We start from the raw sequence: 21472 nt of genomic DNA, 5'->3' as shown, positions 1-21472 counted from the left end.
TCAGAACAGTAAAGGATTGCTGAGGGTACGCTGGGTGTAGCCTAATAATTACCTGCAAGTCAGACTAGGTTTTCAATTGTCTGCCTTTTCCTGGGTAACTCATGTAATCTCTTGGACTATTCCTATAGCATCAGCTCTGTCTATACCACATGGTCCTAACACACAATGTCAGCCTGTCCTGTTCCAATGACTGTCCAAAATATTCAAGCCTCCAGTTCTCCCTCTATAGATATGACTGGAGAAGTTCAGTTTCTTAAGGACTTTATGTTTTATTCTCATTTCCTTCATAGTTGCTGTGAAAGAGTAAGTACATGATATAAGTATTGGGTTGGTGTGGCAGTTGGCAAAAAGGTGCCAGGGATTGGGTGCCAGGCAGATGGACAGAATGCCAGATGGGTAAGGTAATAGAGTGCTTAGGGCTGGTCAGCATGGGTATGAGTGTGTCACTGAACCCAAACAATGGGGCTACCTCCTGAGGGATGTTGTTGGTTAATCTAACTGCAGTGGAATGTGGACTTGTGGACTCGTGTCTAGATCATAAAATGTTTTCCAAGATGGGAGGAGCTAGCAGTGAGGAAGATGCCCCAATATCTGCAGTTGAGCACATGTAACTGTGGACTCCTGGAGAGCAAGATAAGCAGATGACCCATCAAAAACTGCTGAGTCTAACTTTATTCATTTATTTTTCTAGTTAAAATTAAGATGGACTTTAATGTTAACTATTACCTTATTTCTTTATTTTTGTACTTATTCTATGAAAATAATGCTTAACTTTTGAACTTTGTTTCTCTTACTACTTTGTATGTATGTTTTTTGTACCCGGATAGCTTTGTACCCAAGATGGTGCCATGTGTGGCGACATTAGACAATTTTTGCTATACTCCTCCTCTTCTGTACTTGAGTATACATGACAATAACATCTACATCTAAATTACCACTCCCTCTGAGACAGGCTGAATGCTTTCCGCTCTGTGGCTGAGCACCCTGTACCCACAGTTTATGGAACAGCAGTGCTTACTTGAACAATGTAAAAAACAAGAAAAAACCAGATTTGATTGATTTTTTTCCTACACTTCCTTAATCTTGAGCAATTATAACACAAAATTTATGACTTTACTGTTCATGCTGTTGCTTTTGAAAATTGGGCAATAAGTTGTTTGAAATGTAGTTTTGAAACAGCAGCTAATGAACTTAAAAGACCCAATACAGACAACAAGCAAAACGAAAGTCATTTACAAAATGCCTTGCAAGAAGGGAGGCATGGTGGCACAGTGGTTAGCACTGCTGCCACACAGCGCCAGAGACCTGGGTTCAATCCCTGCCTCAGGCAACTGTCTGTGTGGAGTTTGCACATTCTCCCCATGCCTGCGTGGGTTTCTTCTGGGTGCTCCAGTTGCCTCCAAAGATGTGCAGGTTAGTTGGCCATGCTAAATTGCCCATAGTGTTAGGTGAAGGAGTAAATGTAGGGGAATGGGTCTGGGTGGGTTTCCCTGTTTTTCTTACTAGTTTCTGCAAAATAATTCAAAAGTCACAATTCTGATTTGTCTTTCAAAGCTCAGATTCTAAATATTTTAGAAAATAGGCAACCACATTCCTTTTTAAAGGCATTGATGCATTTTGTAAGGTAATTGATTTATTTCTGAACATAATAACTTGTTCCTTAAACTTTAAGACATGTTATAAATCACAGTGCTATTTCAGCAGGTGGCGTTAGAGAAACCATGCTTACAATCATCCACTTAATCACTTTTAGCTTTGCCACAGCTTGTGTTAACCACATTACTTAACAATTGTAATGTTTTTAACCACATTATTAAACAGTCATGGTTTTATATTTTCCGGTCAAAATTAACTATCAAATTTTGAGATTGGCATAAAGATTCCACTAATATCACAGAAAAATCATTAAAAAATGCCAACAAAACATTACACCTTGTTGGCAGCAGGCTGCAGGTATCTGCTAAGTGCTGCATTAAGAGATTTCTCCTCCCTTTCACCTCTTGCCAAAAACTTTAAATCTGCCTCCTTTATTCATTAGTTATGAATGTGCTGCTGGAAAAGCACAGGCAGGTCAGGCAGCATCCGAGGAGCAGCAGAATCGACGTTTCGGACATAAGTCCTTTATCAGGAATGAACCTCATTTCTGATGAAGGGCTTATGTCTGAAACATCAATTCTCCTGCTCCTCGGATGCAGCCTGACCTGCTGTGCTTTTCCAGCAGCACACTCTCAACTCTAATCTCCAGCATCTGCAGTCCACACTTTCTCCTCCTTTATTCAATTTACTGTTAACAAACAGGAAAGATTTCCTTTACCTTCCTTATTTAGACCTGTTTTAATTTTGCATACCTTGATCAAGTTTCATTTAGAATTTCCTTTGTTCTGAGAAGAACATTCCAAACTTGTCTGCCTATCCCACCAGTCCACTTTGTATAAAACCCACTTATGTACCCTAACTGCGAGATGTTTATCACCAACAAAGTTTGAATTTTTATGCTGTATTCTAATATCAATATTATTTAAATACATTTTTAAAAAAGATCTGTAGCTTTGGTATTGACGCTTAAAGAACACCACAGCCAGTCAGAAATATATCCATTTATCATAGCTCTGTTTATTCTTAATTCCTGTTTTTTAACCAAAGCTGGCACGAGCCCTCATTTTCCATGAACCACAATTTTGGTAATCAATGATCCATGTGATACTTTATCAGAACATTTCCTAAAATCGAAACATGGCAGGCCTTTCCATTATTTACACCCTCATTTCCTCTAACAAACAGGATATGATCCATTCAAAACAAATGATTGTGTACTCTAAGCATATCCAGCCTTTCCAATATGTCTTACTTAAATATTTTCACACTACCTTTTATGTTAAATACTTCTACCAATAATTTGTCAGCACCTCCATCTTCATTAAATGCCATTGCAAAGGAGCTGCTGGTCCAGACCTTCTGGTCTCTGGAATATCCATGATCCATGATGAATGTTGGAACGCTGAAAGGTCCTAACATGCTGACTCTGTCACAATTGCCTGGGAAGTTTGAATTTCAGGGTAACTTCCCTGCTCCCGTGGACCCTCCAAGTCTGTTTTTGACTTTCATAGAATCTCTACAGTGTGGAAACAGGCCATTCGGCCCAACAAGTCCACATTGACCCCCAGAGTGACCACCCATACCCATTGCCCTACACTCTACATTTCCCCTGATTAATGCACATAAGCAATACATTCCTGGACAATATGGGCAATTCAGCATGACCAATTCACTGTACCTGCACATCTTTTGACTGTGGGAGGAAATTGAAGCACTCGGAAGAAACCCACACAGACATGGGGAGAACGTCCACACAGACAGGCGCCTGAGGCTGGATTCGAACCCGGGTCCCTGGCACTGTGAGGCAGCAGTGCTAACCTCTGAGCCACCATGTCACCCTTTGTGTTAAAAATCAGAGATTTTAGGCTGTTCTATTCTTCTACCTGGGTAGTTACCAGAAAAAGTTAAACAGAACTATGCTAGTTTATGGCCTGGATAACTATACATCTGACTCCTCAGTCAAGTTCCTTCACTTAGGGGGTTTGGTACAGTAATCAAATACTTGCTCTGATACAGGTCTCAGGGATTGGAAACAGCCACCTGCTCAGAGCAGTCAGGATGCTGTCAACATAAGGGGTGAGGAGGAGTTGGATATTGGGCAAACCACCACCCACCTGAAATCTTCCTGCCCTATTGGAAGGCTGTATTCCTTCTGGAATGAGCGAGCGGGACAGGTCAAAAGGAAATGAAAGTGACTGTCACAGCTGTTACTTTGATGAGGTGGGGAAGTGTCCTGAGTAAGCGCCAGGTCCCTGCTGCAGACCAGGGGACCAATATCCCCCATTTTCCATAACCCAGGCAAATGTCAAGAGTCGTGCAGGGCACTGCAGTCTGAGTGTTCTTTTTCAGGTGCACAACAGCCTTTTGAAGACGACATGGTGCATGGGATGCCAGTTAATTCCAGGATATCTGCTGAATGGTGACTTGGTCTGGGAGCGGACAAGATGGAGTTGGAATTGGATGAGAAAGGTGCCGTAGGGATGGGTAAGTAGTTAACGAGGCAGTTTTTGGAGGATATGGTGAGAAATCTTGCTCGAGTTTGCTGTGAGAAACCCTCCAAAAAAACTCAACACATTCACTCTTAGCCAAAGAAATGTAAAATGGGGGATTTGTGGTATTGTTTTGATCGTGTTATGGACCAGGCCAGACCCCCTCAAGACATTTCATGAAAGTAACCTGGACCCTAACTTTGCTCCTTGTTTTAAACAGATGTTAAGTGGATATTCCAGGAGTGATGCAGCTGGCCCAAACACTTAGTTTTAAACAAAACAGCATTTATTTGCAAGATTACTGAATGAAAACAAACAAAAGAGAACTAAATACAGAATAACTTAACCTATCCAAAAGCCCAACACACTATCCCAACCTCTTGGTGCTGTTTGAAATTCTTGCAACAATCCTCATAAGCACCCCTTGGCAAAAAATGTAAAATTAAACACAGAGTCTTACAGGAGAGAGAGAGAGAGAGAGAGAGAGCTGGCAGACCAATTCAGAATGGAACACCTTTTTCCATGGAGCTGTTTCTTGGACCAGCAGCCTCAAAACTCATTGCCTGCTTTCAGTGAACAGCCAGACCAAACCAGGGTAAAGCTGAACTGGGAGAACTGGCCACTCCCCCTTCATTGTACAAGTGTCTTTTTTTAAACTTGAAAGGCTTTTTCCTGAGCTAACTTTATCTGTTAGCTATCATTAAATTGGCCCTAAAGCCCATTCAAGCCAAACCTTTCAGAATCATTGCTTTAACAACCTCTCTGAAAAGAAAAACAAGGGCAGCATAACTTGTTCAAGGAGCAGTTTGATCACAATAGTGACAAACTCTGTATCACCATTTCTCTGATCATTACACACATATCTAGAACTTGCCACTGTAAAAGTAGATATGATCTTTGTGCAACTATTCTGTTGTGGGTCACAGAGTCAGAGAGATTTATAACTTTGCAAATATGGACTGGAAATACTGTAGTTTGAGTACTTTAGATGGGTCAGTTTTTGTCCAATGCAACAGGATGATTTCCTGACAGAGTATGTTGATAAGCTAACAAGAGGCGAGGCCACATTGGATTTGGTACGAGGTAATGAACTGGCCAGGTGTTAGATTTGGAGTTAGGTGGCGCTTTGGTGATAGTGACTTTAATTCAATCATGTCTACTTTAGCGATGGAGATGGATAGGTATAGAATGCAGGGCAAGAGTCATTGCTGGGAGAAAGGCAATTATGCGATTAGGCAAGATTTAGGATATATAGGATGGGGAAGGAATACAGGAAGGAATACAGAAGGAATACAGGCACACTTGAAATGTGGAGCTTATTCAAGAAACAGTTACTGTGTGTCCCTGATAAATATGTACCTGTCAGGCAGAAAGGAAGTGGTCAAGTGAGGAGGCCGTGATTTACTAAAGAAGTTGAATCTCTTGTCTAGAGGAAGAAGGCGGGTTATGTTAGGATGAAACGTAAAGGCTCAGTTAGGGCACTTGAGAGTTACAAGTTAGCCAGGAATGACCAAAAGGGAGATCTAAAAAGAGCCAATAGGGGGCATTAGAAGTTGTTGTCAGGTAGGATCAAAGAAAACCCTAAAGCTTTCTATAGGTATATCAGGAATCAAAGAATGACTGGAGAAAGATTAGGGCCAATCAAGGATAATAGTGGGAAGTTGTGCGTGGAGTCCGAGGAGATAGGGGAAGCGCTAAATGAATATTTTTCATCAGTATTCACATTGGAAAAAGACAATGTTGTCAAGAAGAATACTGAAATACAGGCTACTAGACTAGACAGAATTGACATCCACAAGGAGGAAGAGTTAACAATTCTGGAAAGTGTCAAAATAGATAAGTCCCCTGGGCCAAATGAGATTTATCTTAGGATTCTCTGAGAAGCCAGGGAGGAGATTGTAGAGCTTTTGGATTTGATCTTTATATTGTCCACAGAAGACTGAAGGATAACAAATGTTATTCCCTTGTTCAATAGGGGGAGTAGAGGCAACCCTGGTAATTACAGACCAGTGAGTCTTAATTCGGTTGTGGGTAAAGTGTTGGAAAAGCTTATAAGAGATAGGGTTTATAATCATCTAGTGAGGAATAAGTTGATGAGGAATTGGTACCAGCTCATGCTTGCACTGATTTGACCACCTCGGCATTACAGGACACCTGGGCAAATTCATTCATAACATTCTGATCAGAGTTATCTGTCACTTGTTTAAAGAGGAAAGACATCATTATTATGTCGAGCTCAGTCATGATCCATAGAGCTGTGGCTTTTGATGGAAAAGACCTAGCCTGGACCAAAAATGGTTCAAAGATCAGCCAGTGTTCTGTCACACCTTTATCTGTTAATCTGTTATCATTGTTAGACCTTCTCTCATTCCCCTTGAAATTAGACCTCCTCCAATTAAGGGGTTTTCCTTTAAATTATTCCATTTTAATCTACTCTTTATGAGGCAATGATAGTTCTTACTTGTTGCACAACTGTCTTGTCCACTTGGCCCACTTAATCTCATCAAAACCTTTAATTCCTCCATGCTCATTCAACTTAACAGGTAGTCGAGGAAGTTCTGAACATATCTTAAAGATCCCTTCTGTTCATTACCCATTCTTCTAAAGGTATCCCATTTGATATTTGGGAAATCAAAGTTCCCTAATATTACCAGTCATCAGTTCTTGTACGCATTGGTGACTTCCATCCAAATTGATGAATTGGGGTGTGCTGAGTATTTTAGTCCTTCTCTTCTCTGTAAACATGGAAAGGAACTGAAATATTTTTCAGGTAATAATAGAAAGTGCAGAATAATGCTGTAAATAAAGAGTTAATGACGTAAATGGAATTGCTTGAAATTGTATGTTCCTTCAACATAAAATTGGAAAACAACAGAAACATTGGCAATTTGAGTTCATAACCCATATAATGAATCAATATTTTGAATACATTTCCAACTACAAAGTTGTGGATGTAATTATTCAATTTGCACTGCAGACTGCTACTGACTGTCAGTGGTGGATAGAGTGGATGTTTGTGCACGTGTTGCCAGTTAAGTGGGCTGCTTTGTCCTGGGTGGTGTGACAGCATCCTGAGTGTTGTTGCTGTTGCATCCACCCAGGGAAGTGGTGAGTTTTCCATCACACTCCTGACTTGCACCTTGTAGGTGGTGGACAGGCTTTTGGGAGTCAGGACATGAGTTGCTTGCTGCAAGACTCCTCTGACCCATTTTTATAGTTACTGTATTTAGAGAGTGAGTACAGTTTCTGGTCAGTGGTACAATGGTAACTCCTAGGAGGTTGATCGGGGTGAGAGTGGGTTTCAATGCCTCAGAGGCTCTATCAATGAACATTTTTCAGCCTGGGATGGAAAATCTTGTAGTTTATGGTCTTTCAGGGATCAAGGATATAGGGATCCCTATAGGGATATAGGGTTTGAAAATGGAATCGAACCCCATGTTCAGTAATGATCGAATTGAATGATAAAAACAATTAGTGTACTCCTGCTTCTCTTTCTCCCATGTTATCATAGAATCCCCACAGTGTGGAAACAGGCCCTTTGGCCCAAAACGTCTATACCGACCCTCCGAAGTGTATCCTACCCAGACCCATACCTCTACCCTATTACTTTACATTTATCCCAAATAATGCACCTCATCCCCAACACATCCCCGAACACTATGGGCAATTTAGCATGGCCAATTCACCTAACTGCACATTTTTGGATTGTGGGAGGAAACCCACGCAGACACGGGGAGAATGTGCAAACTTCACACAGTCACCCGAGCCTGGAATCAAACCTGGGTCTCTGGCACTGTGAGGTAGTAGTACTAACCATTGAGCCACTGTACCGCCCAAACTAGAGTTATCTCCTTCATCCCCATTGACTTTCACTTCCTTGGCTTCCTTGATACTATTTCTGTCAGACTCTCATACTAGAGAAAGTTACTGTCATTTCCCTCTTGGAATTCGGGGAAACTCCAGCTCACTGTATCAATATGGGATTGACAATGTTAGCTTAAAGGACAAGACAAACTACAAATACACCATCTGGAAGGAATAATATACTTATCCTATAATCGTGCAAAAACCAAAACTTGCAGAAAGACCCAACTGTTCGAGCAATTGACAAGGTCTAACAAGATTAAAATTAAAATTAAATTATCAGAGAAATGAACTGGGGGGTGTTGACGTTCACAGAAGGAAAGCAGCTGATTGGCGAGTATTTAATTTAAATCCTCACTCCAGAGCAGTTCACGTTCAGTCTGTGTTCTCCTTGACCGCGACCAGGATGGATTGTAGAACCGAGCAAGTTCCCCTGAATTTAAACAATTACCCGAACCAGGGACCGAATGCCCAGATGGTGACCACCACCGTCGTTAACGTGGCCCCGAATGTGACCTCGGTCCGGGACCACTTCCTCTGGTCCATCTTCAACTTCGCCTTCATGAACTTCTGCTGCCTGGGCTTCGTGGCGATGGTCTTCTCGGTCAAAGTGAGTGCGGACTTCAAGGGCGGACACCCGGGGGGGGAGAGGGGAGACTGAGACCCTGGGAGTAGCCCGAGTTACTGGGGAATGTGATAGGGACTGGCGATGCTGCCTGTCATCAAACTTGCTGTGACAGGAACTAATGCAATTGACAGAGCCAGAATGCAGTAACAAAGAGGTCTCTGAAATCTGTAAGTTCTGCACCAGTAGAATAATCACCAAGTACCGCTTTGAAATTCTTTCTAAGGAATCTCCAATGACCTCCTCGCTCTATTTTGTCCCTGCGTTTTGAAGTGCTGTATTTGGTTTAGCAGATAAGCGCTCTTGGTTCACAACGATAACAGTTTTGAACAGTTTTAGATCATTTTGTGCTAAGCTGAATTCCTTTTTTATGGGAACAATGGACATCGGCCTCCGGACAACTGAGAGACATCATTCGGAAGATATTTCAAAAAGGCTGACCTCTCTTCAAATGTCAGTGCCATTGACTTAACTGTAGATATCCCCAAAATACTCACAACTCAAGACTGAATAGTCAAGTGTATTCGATGTCGATGTTTGCAGGAATTTTGGCAGCGGAATTCCAGAGAGAGCATGGAAATAAATGACTAATCCTTGTCGGTGTTTGACCGAGGATTTAATGCTCAAGTGGGCATAAGCAGAACCCACTGCATTATTTCCAATCATTTCATTGGATCTTTTATAGCTCCCTGGATGATAGGACTGGCAAGCACTGCTCCCTCAGTCAGTGTCCCATGGGGTTGGGTGCAAGTCCTAGGATGGTACGGAGCGACAAGCAAGCTGCGTAAAAATATAGATAGGTCCTTGAAAGTAGAGTCGCAGGTAGATAGGATAGTGAAGAAGACGTTTGGTATGCTTTCCTTTATTGGTCAGTGCATTGAGTATAGGAGTTGGGAAATCATGTTGTGACTGTGCAGGATATTAATTAGGTAACTTTTGGAATATTGTGTGCAATTCTGGTCTCTTCCCCCCCCCCCCCCCCCCATAGAAAGGATGCTGTGAAACTTGAAAAGGTTCAGAAAAGATTTACAAGGATGTTGCCAGGGTTGGAGGGTTTGAGCTATAGGGAGAGGCTGAATAGGCTGGGACTATTCTCCCTGGAACAGAAAGGCTGAGGGGTGACCTTATAGAAGTTTATGAAAGCATGAGGGGAATGGATAAGGTAAATAGATAAAGTCTTTTGCCAGGGTGTGGGAGACCAGAACTAGAAGGCATAGGTTTAAGGTGCGAGGGAAAACTTTTAAAAGGGACCTAAGGGGCAACTTTTTCATGCAAAGTGTGGGGTGTGTATAGAATGAGGTGCCAGAGGAAGTGGTGGAGGTTGGTACAACTATAACAGCAAAGGCATCTGGATGGGTTTATGAATAGGAAGGATTTAGAGGATTATGGGCCAAATACTGAATTAATTTAGGATATCTGGTCGGCATGGACAAGTTGGAGCGAAGGGTCTGATGCCGTGCTGAATATCTCTCTGACTATAACTGACTGGATGGAGTTCAGGCCAATGGAGTATAATTTGGAAGACATTGTCCATTTTGTGAGGAAAAATAAAAAAAGTACGTTTTCTCCTCCAAAGATTGCAAGGATTAGAGTTGCAAAGAGACCTGGGTGTCCTAATGCATTAAATAATAAAAAGGTTCATGTGCTGGTAAAGCGACTAATTAGAAAATCTAACAGAATGCGAGCATTTATTAGATTGGTAATTAAATACAAAAAATAAGGATGTTATACTTCATTGGTGATACCATATCCGATGTACTATATACAGCATTGGTTAACTTATTTAAAGAAGGATAGAAATGCATTGGAAGAAATTCAGGGAGCATTTCCTAGACTTGTATAGAATGGGCTTTGCGTTGTGTGCAACAAAACATAACGGTATTGTCGAAAATTAGTGTGCAACGGACTTGCAGTTTTCCAATTAAAAACATAAATGGGAAAAGACAGTGCGAACATGAATAGGTTATGTTGTAGAGATTATATATTTTCCAAATTAAAGTATTATATTCAGATAGAATTGAGATTTTCAACAATAACCACAGGAGCTGCAGAGTGCAGTATAAACTCCACAACTGCGGTGAGAGAAACAGAGTTGAAATTTCAAATCTAAAAGACTTCTTCAGAACTAGGATTTGATTTCCATACCCTGTTCTATAAATTTACACTTGTTTTCTTTTTAGTCCAGAGATCGGAAAGTTGTGGGAGACGTGGAAGGAGCTCAGCATTATGCATCAACAGCCCGAAAACTCAATATTGTAACGACAGTACTGAGCTCTCTTCTTTTCATAATTTGCTTCGCGCTGCTTGTTTCTGGCACATTTCATGCAGCGCGAAAAGTGAAACATTCTGATATTTGGAATTGAAGTGATGGTGGCATTTCCGGTGACAGAAGCTGTTTTTGATAGAAAAGTTTTCCACATTACCTGTACTCTGAACTGCTTTCTTTCTGTAATGTTTATCTAATGCTAACATCCTTTGATGCAATCACCTGACAGCAATTCAGATTTATTCATGTAAAATTTGGCCAAAATGTGGTCATGATTGTATTAATAAAGCAATTTATAAAAGTTGGGCATTCTTGGTTTTTAATGACAAGTTTTCAGTGTCCAACCATAAGACAGCAAAGAAACAAAACTTGTAGTTGCAACCACATAGCATCAAACAGAATAATAGTTGATTAAACCTTGAACAGCAATGAATTCCCAACGCTAAGGTATTTTGTTGAGGGTGACAATAATTTCTGTAATTATGAAACTTGATTTATAAAATATTAAAGTCTCAGGAGTTGAAGGTCTACACCATCCAGATGCTCCAATTTGCACACCAGAGTTGCCTTGATATGTTCTGTGAGTAAGATGTTAACACTCTGAATTGGTCTGCTCAATAAACCAACTAGGTGGATATAGGTGGATTAGAGACATTTCTCTCCTTTGAGGTTACAGGACTCCAGCAAGCTATGGAATCTCACAGTCAAGAGATGAAATGATCAGGAATCCTTGACACAATCTGGATGGGTCAGCTGGTTCATTCCTGATATGTTGCACACATGTTTCACTAAGGCCAAAATAGCCCTAGCAAACTTGAAGTCATTGGGAATAAAGGAGGTTGAAAACTCTCTATTGTTTCAGGATATATCCTAGCACAAAAGAAGTTAGTTATGATTATTGGAAGCAAGAAATATCTTAGTCCTATGTCATATCTGCAGGAGGTCTTCAGATTAGTTGTCTTCAGCCCAACCATCTTCAGTATCTTCTTCAATGACCATTGCTCCATCATTAAGTCAGAAGTGGAGATATTTGCTGATGGCTGCATAACATTCATGACTTCTCTAATACTCAAGTTGTTCAAGTTTATTTGCATAAAGACCTGGAAAATGTCCAGACTTTGGCTCATAGGTGGCAAGTAAATAGGTGCCACACAAATGTCAGGTAATGACCATCTTGAACAAGACAGATTCTATCAATTTCCCTTTTATGTTCAATGGCATGACTGTTGCTGAATTCCCTCCATCCCTCCCCCCATTCTCAACCTGATAGGCTTACTACCGACTAGAAACTGAACCGGACAGCTACATAAATGATGTGCTATGAAATATGGTCAGACATCAAGAATGCTGATGTCAGTAATATCTCCCAATTCCCTATACCTGCTCATCATCTGCCAGGTACAAATCAGGAGTATGATAAAATGTTCTTTTCTTGATTGCAACTCCAACAATGGTTTAGGAGATCAAACCCATCCATGATAAGGCAGCCTCTTGATTGGCTTCCCATCCACCAGCTTCATCACTCACTCCCCTTTGTAAATATCTCAGCTCCAGCCTGTCTGCAGTAACCCACTCTCTCTGTTTCCCCAAGCAACATTGTAAACAGCATTGACAATTAGTGTTGGTAAACTGCTTTTCAAAAGTACAGCAATCCTCTCCAAATCCTTGGCTTTAAAACAATTCTTTTCCCATTTCAGTCCTCAGTCAAATGTAGAAAAAGTAACAAGGTATGTCTTTGCATAGTAGTTTCCCTCATTTGAGAATGGCACTTGTCTTGCTAGATTCAAGATCTCTACTGGATTGATGACTTCCAGAGTACATTGAGCTGCTGCTTCTGATTATATCTGGAAGATTTCAAACTTTGTTGTAGCTCACCCACTCACTTTATTCATATGGCATGTTGCTGTCAGCAACATGTCAGCAAAATACAATTGTTTCCCTTGCTTGTTCTACTTTATTGTTAGTGTTGTTTCCATGTTACTTTAGTTTTTGGGATCCAGGTAAAGGTCTTTTATTGTCAATTATTGACCTGTGGATTTGTCTTTGGGCATCTTCAATTGCAATTTTTTCTTTTTTGGCTTCAGGTTGACCTGTGCTGTAGAGAAAATGTAGAGAATCACCAGAGGCAGGGAGTTCTTCAAGGAGTAGGTCTTTTATTTGCAAACAATAAACCATGACACTCAGAAAGTAAATTCTTGGATGTCCCCGAACCTCAGGGTCTGTGACTCTTTTTACCTTCTTTTATTATGTTTTTGTTAGCTTATCAGCATGTCCAACTGTGTTAACCTCACTCCAGCTATACAATAAACCAATTTTATCAGTTCCCATTATCTTTCTACTTCTGCCACTATGGTTTTTCCTACATTCTACTTAATATTGTTCTAATGTCATGAGTAGATGCGTTACTGTCATCTCTGCAACAATAGAGATTCCATCCCAGACCCTACTTAATATTATTCTAATGTCATGATTAGATATTTTACTGTCAGGGGTCTCAAGTAGGCTGACTACTAACTATTAATTAGATATTTATTGTCAAGTCCTAAATATTTATTGTCATGACCTGTCCTAACCTGCCATGATGATATTTAGCAGGTGAGGCTGACTTTACTAACTGTTGTTATCTCAGCCTGCCATAGTGACCTTTCAGCTGCAACCTTATACGCTAATTGGTGTAAGAGCATTCCACTATTCGTATCCCATTCTGCCACAGTGACCTTTTCACTAGTGTAGCATTCCACAGACCCCTTGTAACAGTTCACTAGTAGTCTTCATGCTTTCACCCTTCCCATGCTTTCATGCTCTTTATTTTCCATATCCCCCCTTTGAGACCTACTGGTCTCACCTAGAGAAAGAAGACAATAAGCTCAGATCCTCTGGTGCCCAATACAAATAGTGTAGGTCCCAACAGGCATTGAATAATTTTCGGAGTCTGAGTTTTAAAGCGTTCTTCCTCCATTCCTGGGGTCCCTTGGGTCAAAAGGCTGTCCTCCAATAACTAGAACAGGAAAAAGACCCAAACTCCCTCGCAATCTAGGATCCTCACGTTCTTCAGAAGTATCATCGATGTCCTGATGTGGACATATTCCTTGCACCATGGCAGTTGTCAGATCATGATAGTAGAGCGGTGGGCCTTTGTCAGATGAGAAAGCACTTCTGGGGTAGCTGAAATGACCACAAGTTACCGTGCAGTGACGCAAACTAAAAAAGACTTAATAAAAGGCAAGGCACAACAAAAGACAAAGGCAACATAAGTAAAACCACACCTATAATAAGACCAATCTTGACAAACCATACTCCCCAAGACCCTAAGATATTATTCAACCAATCTGATGACAAAACTCCACATTGTCTTTTAGCTCTCATCTTAGATTCTTTAGTTTTTTTCCATTGCTTTAGTAAAAGATCTCCCAGGGCTAGGTATAAAGGTACAGCAATGCTCCCCAAACATCACACAAACCCTGCCTTTTTCTGCCAGTATCCAATTTAAGGCCTGTCTGTTTTGCCATGTCATTTTGATAGTAGTATCCAATTGTTCTCCCAAGGCCACAACGGCATTGTCAATATAGTTGATAAATCGCTGCTGGTTATAATAAATGTAATTAATCCATTCAGTATTCTTGTTAATCCCTATCACTGGGATGAGAGCCTCTCAGCTTGCCGCAATCTCATTACAGGCCTTAAACGCATTAGGAATACCTTTTGGCTGTCCTATGCTATCAATCGGAATTGTTGGATCAGGGACATACTGTCACTTAGTACAGCACAAAGCTGACTGTGATGTAACGTCAAGCTGCGCGAGTGGCGATATAACAACCTTGTTATATCGCTCCACCGCTCTACTAATATGATCTGACAACTCAAAAAGGGGTCATGCTGTCAGGTTGAGTGAAATAGGAGTTGATGGGAAGGGTGAGGGCAGTAACAAATTAAAAATACTATACATGAATGCACGAAGCATTAGAAATAAGATGGATGAGCTTGAGGCTCTTTTGGAAATTGGCAGGTACGATATTGTGGGGATAACTGAGACGTGGCTTCAAGTGGACAGGGCCTGGGAAATGAATATTCAAGGTTATACATGCTATCATAAGGACAGACTGACGGGCAGAGGGGGTGGGGTGGCCATGTTGGCAAGGGATGATATTCAGTCCCTTGTGCGGGGGGACCTAGACTCAGGGGATGTAGAGTCAGTATGGATAGAGCTGAGAAACTCTCAGGGTAAAAATACCCTCTTGGAAGTTATCTACAGGCCCCCAAACAGTAGTCTGGATGTCGAATGTAAATCAGGAGCTGAAATTGGCCTGTTGCAAAGATGTTACTACAGTTGTTATGGGGGATTTCAACTTGCAGGTAGACTGGGAGAATCAGGATGGTATTGGACCTCAAGAAAGAGACTTTGTGGAGTGCCTCCGAGATGGATCCTTAGAACAGCTGGTGCTGGAGCCTACCAGGGCGAAGGCAATTCTGGATCTGGTATTGTGCAATGAACCAGAACTGATCAGGGACCTCGAAGTGAAGGAGCCATTGGGAAGTAGTGACCATAATACAATAAGCTTCAATCTGCAATTTGAGAGGGAGAGGGTACAATCGGAAGTGACAATATTTCTGTTGAATAAAGGGAACTGTGGAGCTATGAGGGAGGAGCTGATCAAAGTTCAATGGTGCAATACCTTAGCAGGGATGACAGTGGAGGAACAATGGCGGATATTTCGGTGTATAATGCAGAAGATGCAGGATCAGTTCATTCCAAAAAGGAAGAAAGATCCTAGGAGGGGGCATAGGTGGCCGTGGCTGACGAGGGAAGTTAAGAAACATATAAATTTAAAAGAGAAAAAGTATAACATAGCAAAGATAACTGGGAAAACGGAGGACTGGGAAGCTTTTAAAGAACAACAGAGGATTACTAAGAAGGAAATAAGCAGAGGAAAAATAAGGTACGAAGGTAAACTGGCCAAAAATATAAAGGAGGATAATAAAAGCTTTTTTAGGTATGTGAAAGGCAAAAAAATGGTTAAGACTAAAATTGGGCCCTTGAAGACAGAAGCAGGGGAATTTATTACAGGGAACAAAGAAATGGCAGAAGAATTGAATTGGTACTTCAGATCTGTGTTCACTGGGGAAGACACAAGCAATCTCCCTGAGGTAACAGTGCTCAAGAACCTGAACTTAAGGGAATTTATATTTGATGTTGGAGAGACTGTTAGGTCTGAAGGTTGATAAGTCCTCGGGGCCTGATGGTCTACATCCCAGGGTACTGAAGGAGGTGGCTCGAGAAATCGTGGATGCGTTGGTGATTATTTTCCAGAGTTCGATAGATTCAGGATCAGTTCCTGCGGATTGGAGGGTGGCTAATGTTGTACCACTTTTTAAGAAAGGTGGGAGAGAGAAAGCAGGAAATTATAGACCAGTTAGTCTGACGTCAGTGCTGGGAAAGATGCTGGAGTCTATTATAAAGGATAAAATTACAACACATCTGGATAGTAGTAACTGGATAGGTCAGAGTCAGCATGGATTTATGAAGGGGAAATCATGCTTGACTAATCTTCTGGAATTCTTTGCGGATGTAACTCTGAAGATGGACGAGGGCGATCCAGTAGATGCAGTGTACCTGGACTTTCAGAAAGCTTTTGATAAAGTCCCACATAGGAGGTTAGTGAGCAAAATTAGGGTGCATGGTATTGGGGGCAAAGTACTAACTCGAATTGAAAATTGGTTGGCTAATAGGAAACAAAGAGTAGTGATAAACGGCTCCATTTCGGAATGGCAGACAGTGACCAGTGGGGTACCGCTGGGACCGCAACTTTTTACCATATATGTTAATGATATAGAAGATGGTATTAGTAATAACATTAGCAAATTTGCTGATGATACTAAGCTGGGTGACAGGGTGAAATGTGAGGAGGATGTTAGGAGATTACAGGGTGACCTGGACAGGTTAGGTGAGTGGTCAGATGTATGGCAGATGCAGTTCAATGTGGATAAATGAATGGTTATCCACTTTTGTGGCAAGAGCAGGAAGGCAGATTACTACCTAAATGGAATCAATTTAGGTAAAGTGGCAGTACAAAGCGATCTGGGTGTTCTTGTACACCAGTCAATGAAGATATGCATGCAGGTACAGTGAAGAAGGCTAATAACATTCTGGCCTTCATAACAAGAGGGATTGAGTATAGAAGCAAAGAGGTTCTTCTGCAGATGTACAGGGCCCTGGTGAGACCACACCTGGAGTACTGTGTGCAGTTCTGGTCTCCAAATTTGAGGAAAGACATTTTGGCTATTGAGGGAGTGCAGCGTAGGTTCACGAGGTCAATTCCTGGAATGGCAGGACTACCTTATGCTGAAAGACTGGAGCGACTGGGCTTGTATACCCTTGAGTTTAGAAGACTGAGAGGGGATCTGATTGAGACATATAAGATTATTAAAGGATTGGACACTCTGGAGGCAGGAAACATGTTTCCGCTGATGGGTGAGTGCCGAACCAGAGGACACATGTTAAAAATACGGGGTAGACCATTTAGGACAGAGATGAGGAGAAACCTCTTCACCCAGAGAGTGGTGGGTGTGTGGAATGCTCTGCCCCAGAGGGCAGTGGAGGCCCAGTCTCTGGATTCATTTAAGAAAGAGTTGGATATAGCTCTCAAGGATAGTGGAATCAAGGGTTATGGAGATAAGGCAGGAACAGGATACTGATTAAGGATGATCAGCCATGATCATATTGAATGGTGGTGCAGGCTTGAAGGGCAGAATGGCCTACTGCTGCACCTATTGTCTGTTGTCTATAACCTTGTGTAGGAGCATTACGTGGGCACAGCTGCCACTCCAGTCAGCAGGCAGCATTGGGCGCAACCCCCCTTTCTTACCACACTACCACAAGTATCTGCCAGGTTAATGGTTTCAAAGTCTAAGTGTGCAGGCCTGGCATCAGAGAGGGGGGTATCAGGTGCTTCCCCCATGTCTTCCCCCCCCCCCCCCCCCCCACACCCCACTGCCAGGAGAAGAGCTATGTTCCACATCTCCATCACTATCATTTCTGGAATGACCAGTATCCCCCAAAACTTCACCTGTACCTTGTCCGGAACCCTGCTGAGGGGTACTAACCTCCTGTGTGGCCTGCCCGTGTCAAAGGTCCTCAGCCTCAGCTCCATTTACCTCAGTGTTAGAATTAGTTTGTGCTGGTGGGAGAGCTTTAGTCCAATGTTTAAGGCGGTACCATACGTGTCATTTTTCTACTTGCATAGTGGTAGGTGATGCCTTAGTCACTACGAAAAGTCCCTCTCTCCTTGGCTCATTCCAGCGTCTTCAGAAGACCCACATGTACACACAATCCCCGGGCTTAATAGGTCCTTCCTTGTTGACAGGTGTCGGTTCTCTTTGTGCTTCCTGCAGGTGGATAGTCTCATGTGTCATAGTTAGCTGCTGCATATATTGCTTAAGTTCTAAGCTTAACTGCTCCAAGCTAGGCCCTTCATTGGGGCCTCTCCACCAGGGCACTGGCATAGGTCTGCCTGTGAGCATCTCATGCGGTGTTAGGTTGGTCATATGATTAGTCTGCATACGATAACTCATTAGAACCAGCAGCAGCGCATCGACCCAATTAAGGTTGGTGCTTGCGCAAACCTTGTTTAGTTTGGCTTTCAATGTCCCATTAATCCTTTCCACCATACCCTGTGACTGGGGATGATGCACACACCTCAGCATCTGCAGCACCAACTTAACTACTTTCTGAATGAAGGCAGACCCATTGTATTCCAACGGTATACTAAATCTTGGGATAACTTCATTCATCAGAAATTTCACTACTGTCCCAGCTCCTGCATCTTTGGAAGGGACAGCTTCTACCCATCAGCTAAAACCTATCAACCACCACTAACATTCACCTTTTCCCTCTCACCATTTTTGATAATGTCCATGTAGTCAATGACTAACTACTGAAATGGCCCTTCAGGCAATGGTGTGTGTCCTATAGGGGTCTTTATCCCCTTCCTAATATTATACTGTGCACACACCTTGCAATCCACTGAGGTCTGCAGATATGGTGACCAGAAACCATCACACTTTATCTTCCTTAGCACCTCCCCTTATGCACAGTGATCAGCTTCATGCGCCTCTGAAATAAGAATTGTTAACAATGGGGTGGGTGCTATCCATATTCCTTCCTCTGTGGTCCATAAACCTTTTTGATTCTGCTTAGCACCCCTCTGCTTCCATACTGTTTGCTCAGCCAGAGTAGCCCTCCCCTGTATTTCAATTAAGTCCTCTATCGTTCTGGACCTGGATCTATCTGCACCTGAGGCTCAATAACAGATGAAGAACAACCCAAAGCTATCTTAGCCATTTCATCCACTGCCTGATTACCCCTTATCACCATATTGCTGCTTTTTCTGTGTGCTTGACACTTAATGATAGTTAGTACCGTTGGCTTTATCATTGCAATTGTCAACTCTACAATCTGCTGGCAGTATTGTATGGGATCCCATTACTCTTCTTAAAGCCTCTTTGATTCTACACTGCCCCAAATGTCTTGAATATCACTTGCTATATCCCCTATCTAATAAACATTAATATCTCTAACTTCCTGCATCACTAATTGTATATTAGCATTTTCTACAACCAAGCCCTGCTGTGTGCACTTCAATCTTACTTCTAACTGCAGTGAAGCATCCCTACCTAACAAGTTAATTGGCATCTCTTTAGACACTAATATTGGCAAAACTATCTCCCTGCCTTCCATTTCTAATCTTACTGGAACTGTAAATCGAGTTAACTGTAATTTCCCTGACAACCCTACAGTTTTAACAAATTTACTTGACATGGGAAAGTGCGAGGCATACTGCGGCTGTACACAAGTGTATGTAGCTATCATCACCGGTGTCTGTCGCCTTTCTATATGAACTTGTATTACTGGTTCTTGATCAGCCTCCCATGCTACTACAGGGTAGTGCTCCTTCACACCCAGGTTCTCAGGGCATCCCTAGCGCATCACATATGGGTTAACAGGTCCTGCTGGGCCTGTAGGTGTCTGGGAAGTGGCCGTTGGGGATTCCTGCCATCTAGGCCTGCTGTAGGGCAGAGAGGGCCCGGTCCAATAAGGGCAATTCCTCCTAAAGTGGCCTGGGGTTGATGGCATCCCCAGCACATCATTTCTGGCCCATCTTGAGACTGATTATTTATCATGTACCTTAGACCCCCTTTCCTACGTCCCTGTCCTTGGGGACCCCATTTCTGTGTCAGCTGTTGTTGAAATCTGCCCTGCCCCGGATACGTCACCTACAGGAAAGCTTCTCTAAAAACCTCCATTGCTGGCATGGAACTTTCTGGCCCCTGTCTGGCTACCTGATAGGAGCCCCCCCTTGCACCGGCACTTGGTTCATGTCAGTGTTGATTACATTGTCGGTTCTAACTGGCAACACCTTTGTAGCCTTCTCTTTTTCTTTCTTTTTAAGCTCTTTGAGCTGCATTTGCGCCAGCTTCCTTTGCACCTCCTCCAGCTTTGAACTCTCCTTCAGACAGTTTCTCTTTGTCTTTTCGAAACCTTTCAACTACATGAGCTACATGATCTCTAAATTCCTGGTGACTCATTGATAATGTCAGACCCACCACCTCCTCCAGTCTTGACCTGACTTGGGAGGGCGTTGCCTCAATGATGGAATTTCGGAACATTGTGGTCAGCAACTGATTAGTCTCTATGTCTTGCTTTGTTTCCTGCCTCCACTTTTTTAACCGTTTCTCCAAGTAGGCAGCCAGGTTTTCACTGTCTCCCAGTGGATCTTCTCTCAGAGCCTGGGGGTCCACTTTGAGTGGATTACAGTCTCTTAAGGCCTGCCATACATTCTGTCTCACTCGATCAAACCTAACCCCATCAATTATTGAATTGTCTGCCGCATTTTTCAAACGGGCTTAGACCATTATTTCCTTTACCTTCGGGAGTCCTACCAACCTCACCAGCAGTGCCTTCAAGTCTTCTATAGCCAGCAATCGCCCTATGGTTTCATCTTCAAAAGCCCTGATCCATTCTCCTGCTCCCTCATGTAAAGTGGGCAGTGCATTTTTTAGCCCTTCCAGGTCCTTAGTTCCCCAAGGAATGTATTGTAGGTTTCTCCCCTCTTTTATAAGCAGCGGAAGCATCCTTCCCTGTTGGCCCTTTTCCCCTTTACCTGTGTGCTACTTCTCAATAATTCCCCTCAGTCTCTGAATCCAATGCTATTTCTAATTCCTCCCATTCTTTAGGTATTGGTACCTTTTTCTTTCCTTCTCTCTCTTCATCCCTTTCCACTTCCTCTGTGTCACCTTCACTTCTTCTCTCTCCAGCCCCCCTTCTATGTTGCCAGTATTCCTCAGCTGCTTTTTGTTCCTTCGCCCACGCAGCACACTAATCTCACATTTCAGCTCCTTTTGCTTTCACCGTAGAGCTTCCATTTGTTCCTGCCTATAACGTTTCTCTCTTTCTCTTCTTTCCCTCAGTTCATTTTTGTTTTCCGCATTTCTGTCCCATTCTAACCACAGAAGCGCTTCACAGGAGGCTCCCAAGCACTGAGGATGTCACCTAGACAGGGGACGAAACGTCTGAAACACAAATTCCCAGCTCGACGATCAGAACCACAACAACGAGCACCCGAGCTACAAATCTTC

At 42.4% G+C, this 21472-nt stretch overlaps 1 protein-coding gene across 1 annotated transcript; it reads left to right on the top strand.

Annotated features, from left to right (window-relative positions):
• Positions 1-8316: 8316 nt before the first annotated feature.
• LOC140493682 (dispanin subfamily A member 2b-like) lies at positions 8317-11141 on the top strand. Its single transcript, XM_072592411.1, has 2 exons — positions 8317-8559; positions 10755-11141. Exons 1-2 carry the CDS (start codon positions 8356-8358, stop codon positions 10935-10937), a joined length of 387 nt encoding a protein of 128 aa, XP_072448512.1. The 5' UTR covers positions 8317-8355; the 3' UTR covers positions 10938-11141.
• Positions 11142-21472: the final 10331 nt, after the last annotated feature.

The sequence above is a fragment of the Chiloscyllium punctatum genome, chromosome 22, assembly GCF_047496795.1.
Source record: "Chiloscyllium punctatum isolate Juve2018m chromosome 22, sChiPun1.3, whole genome shotgun sequence".
NCBI lineage: Eukaryota > Metazoa > Chordata > Chondrichthyes > Orectolobiformes > Hemiscylliidae > Chiloscyllium > Chiloscyllium punctatum.
This window is presented reverse-complemented; position numbering and strand designations above follow the sequence as displayed.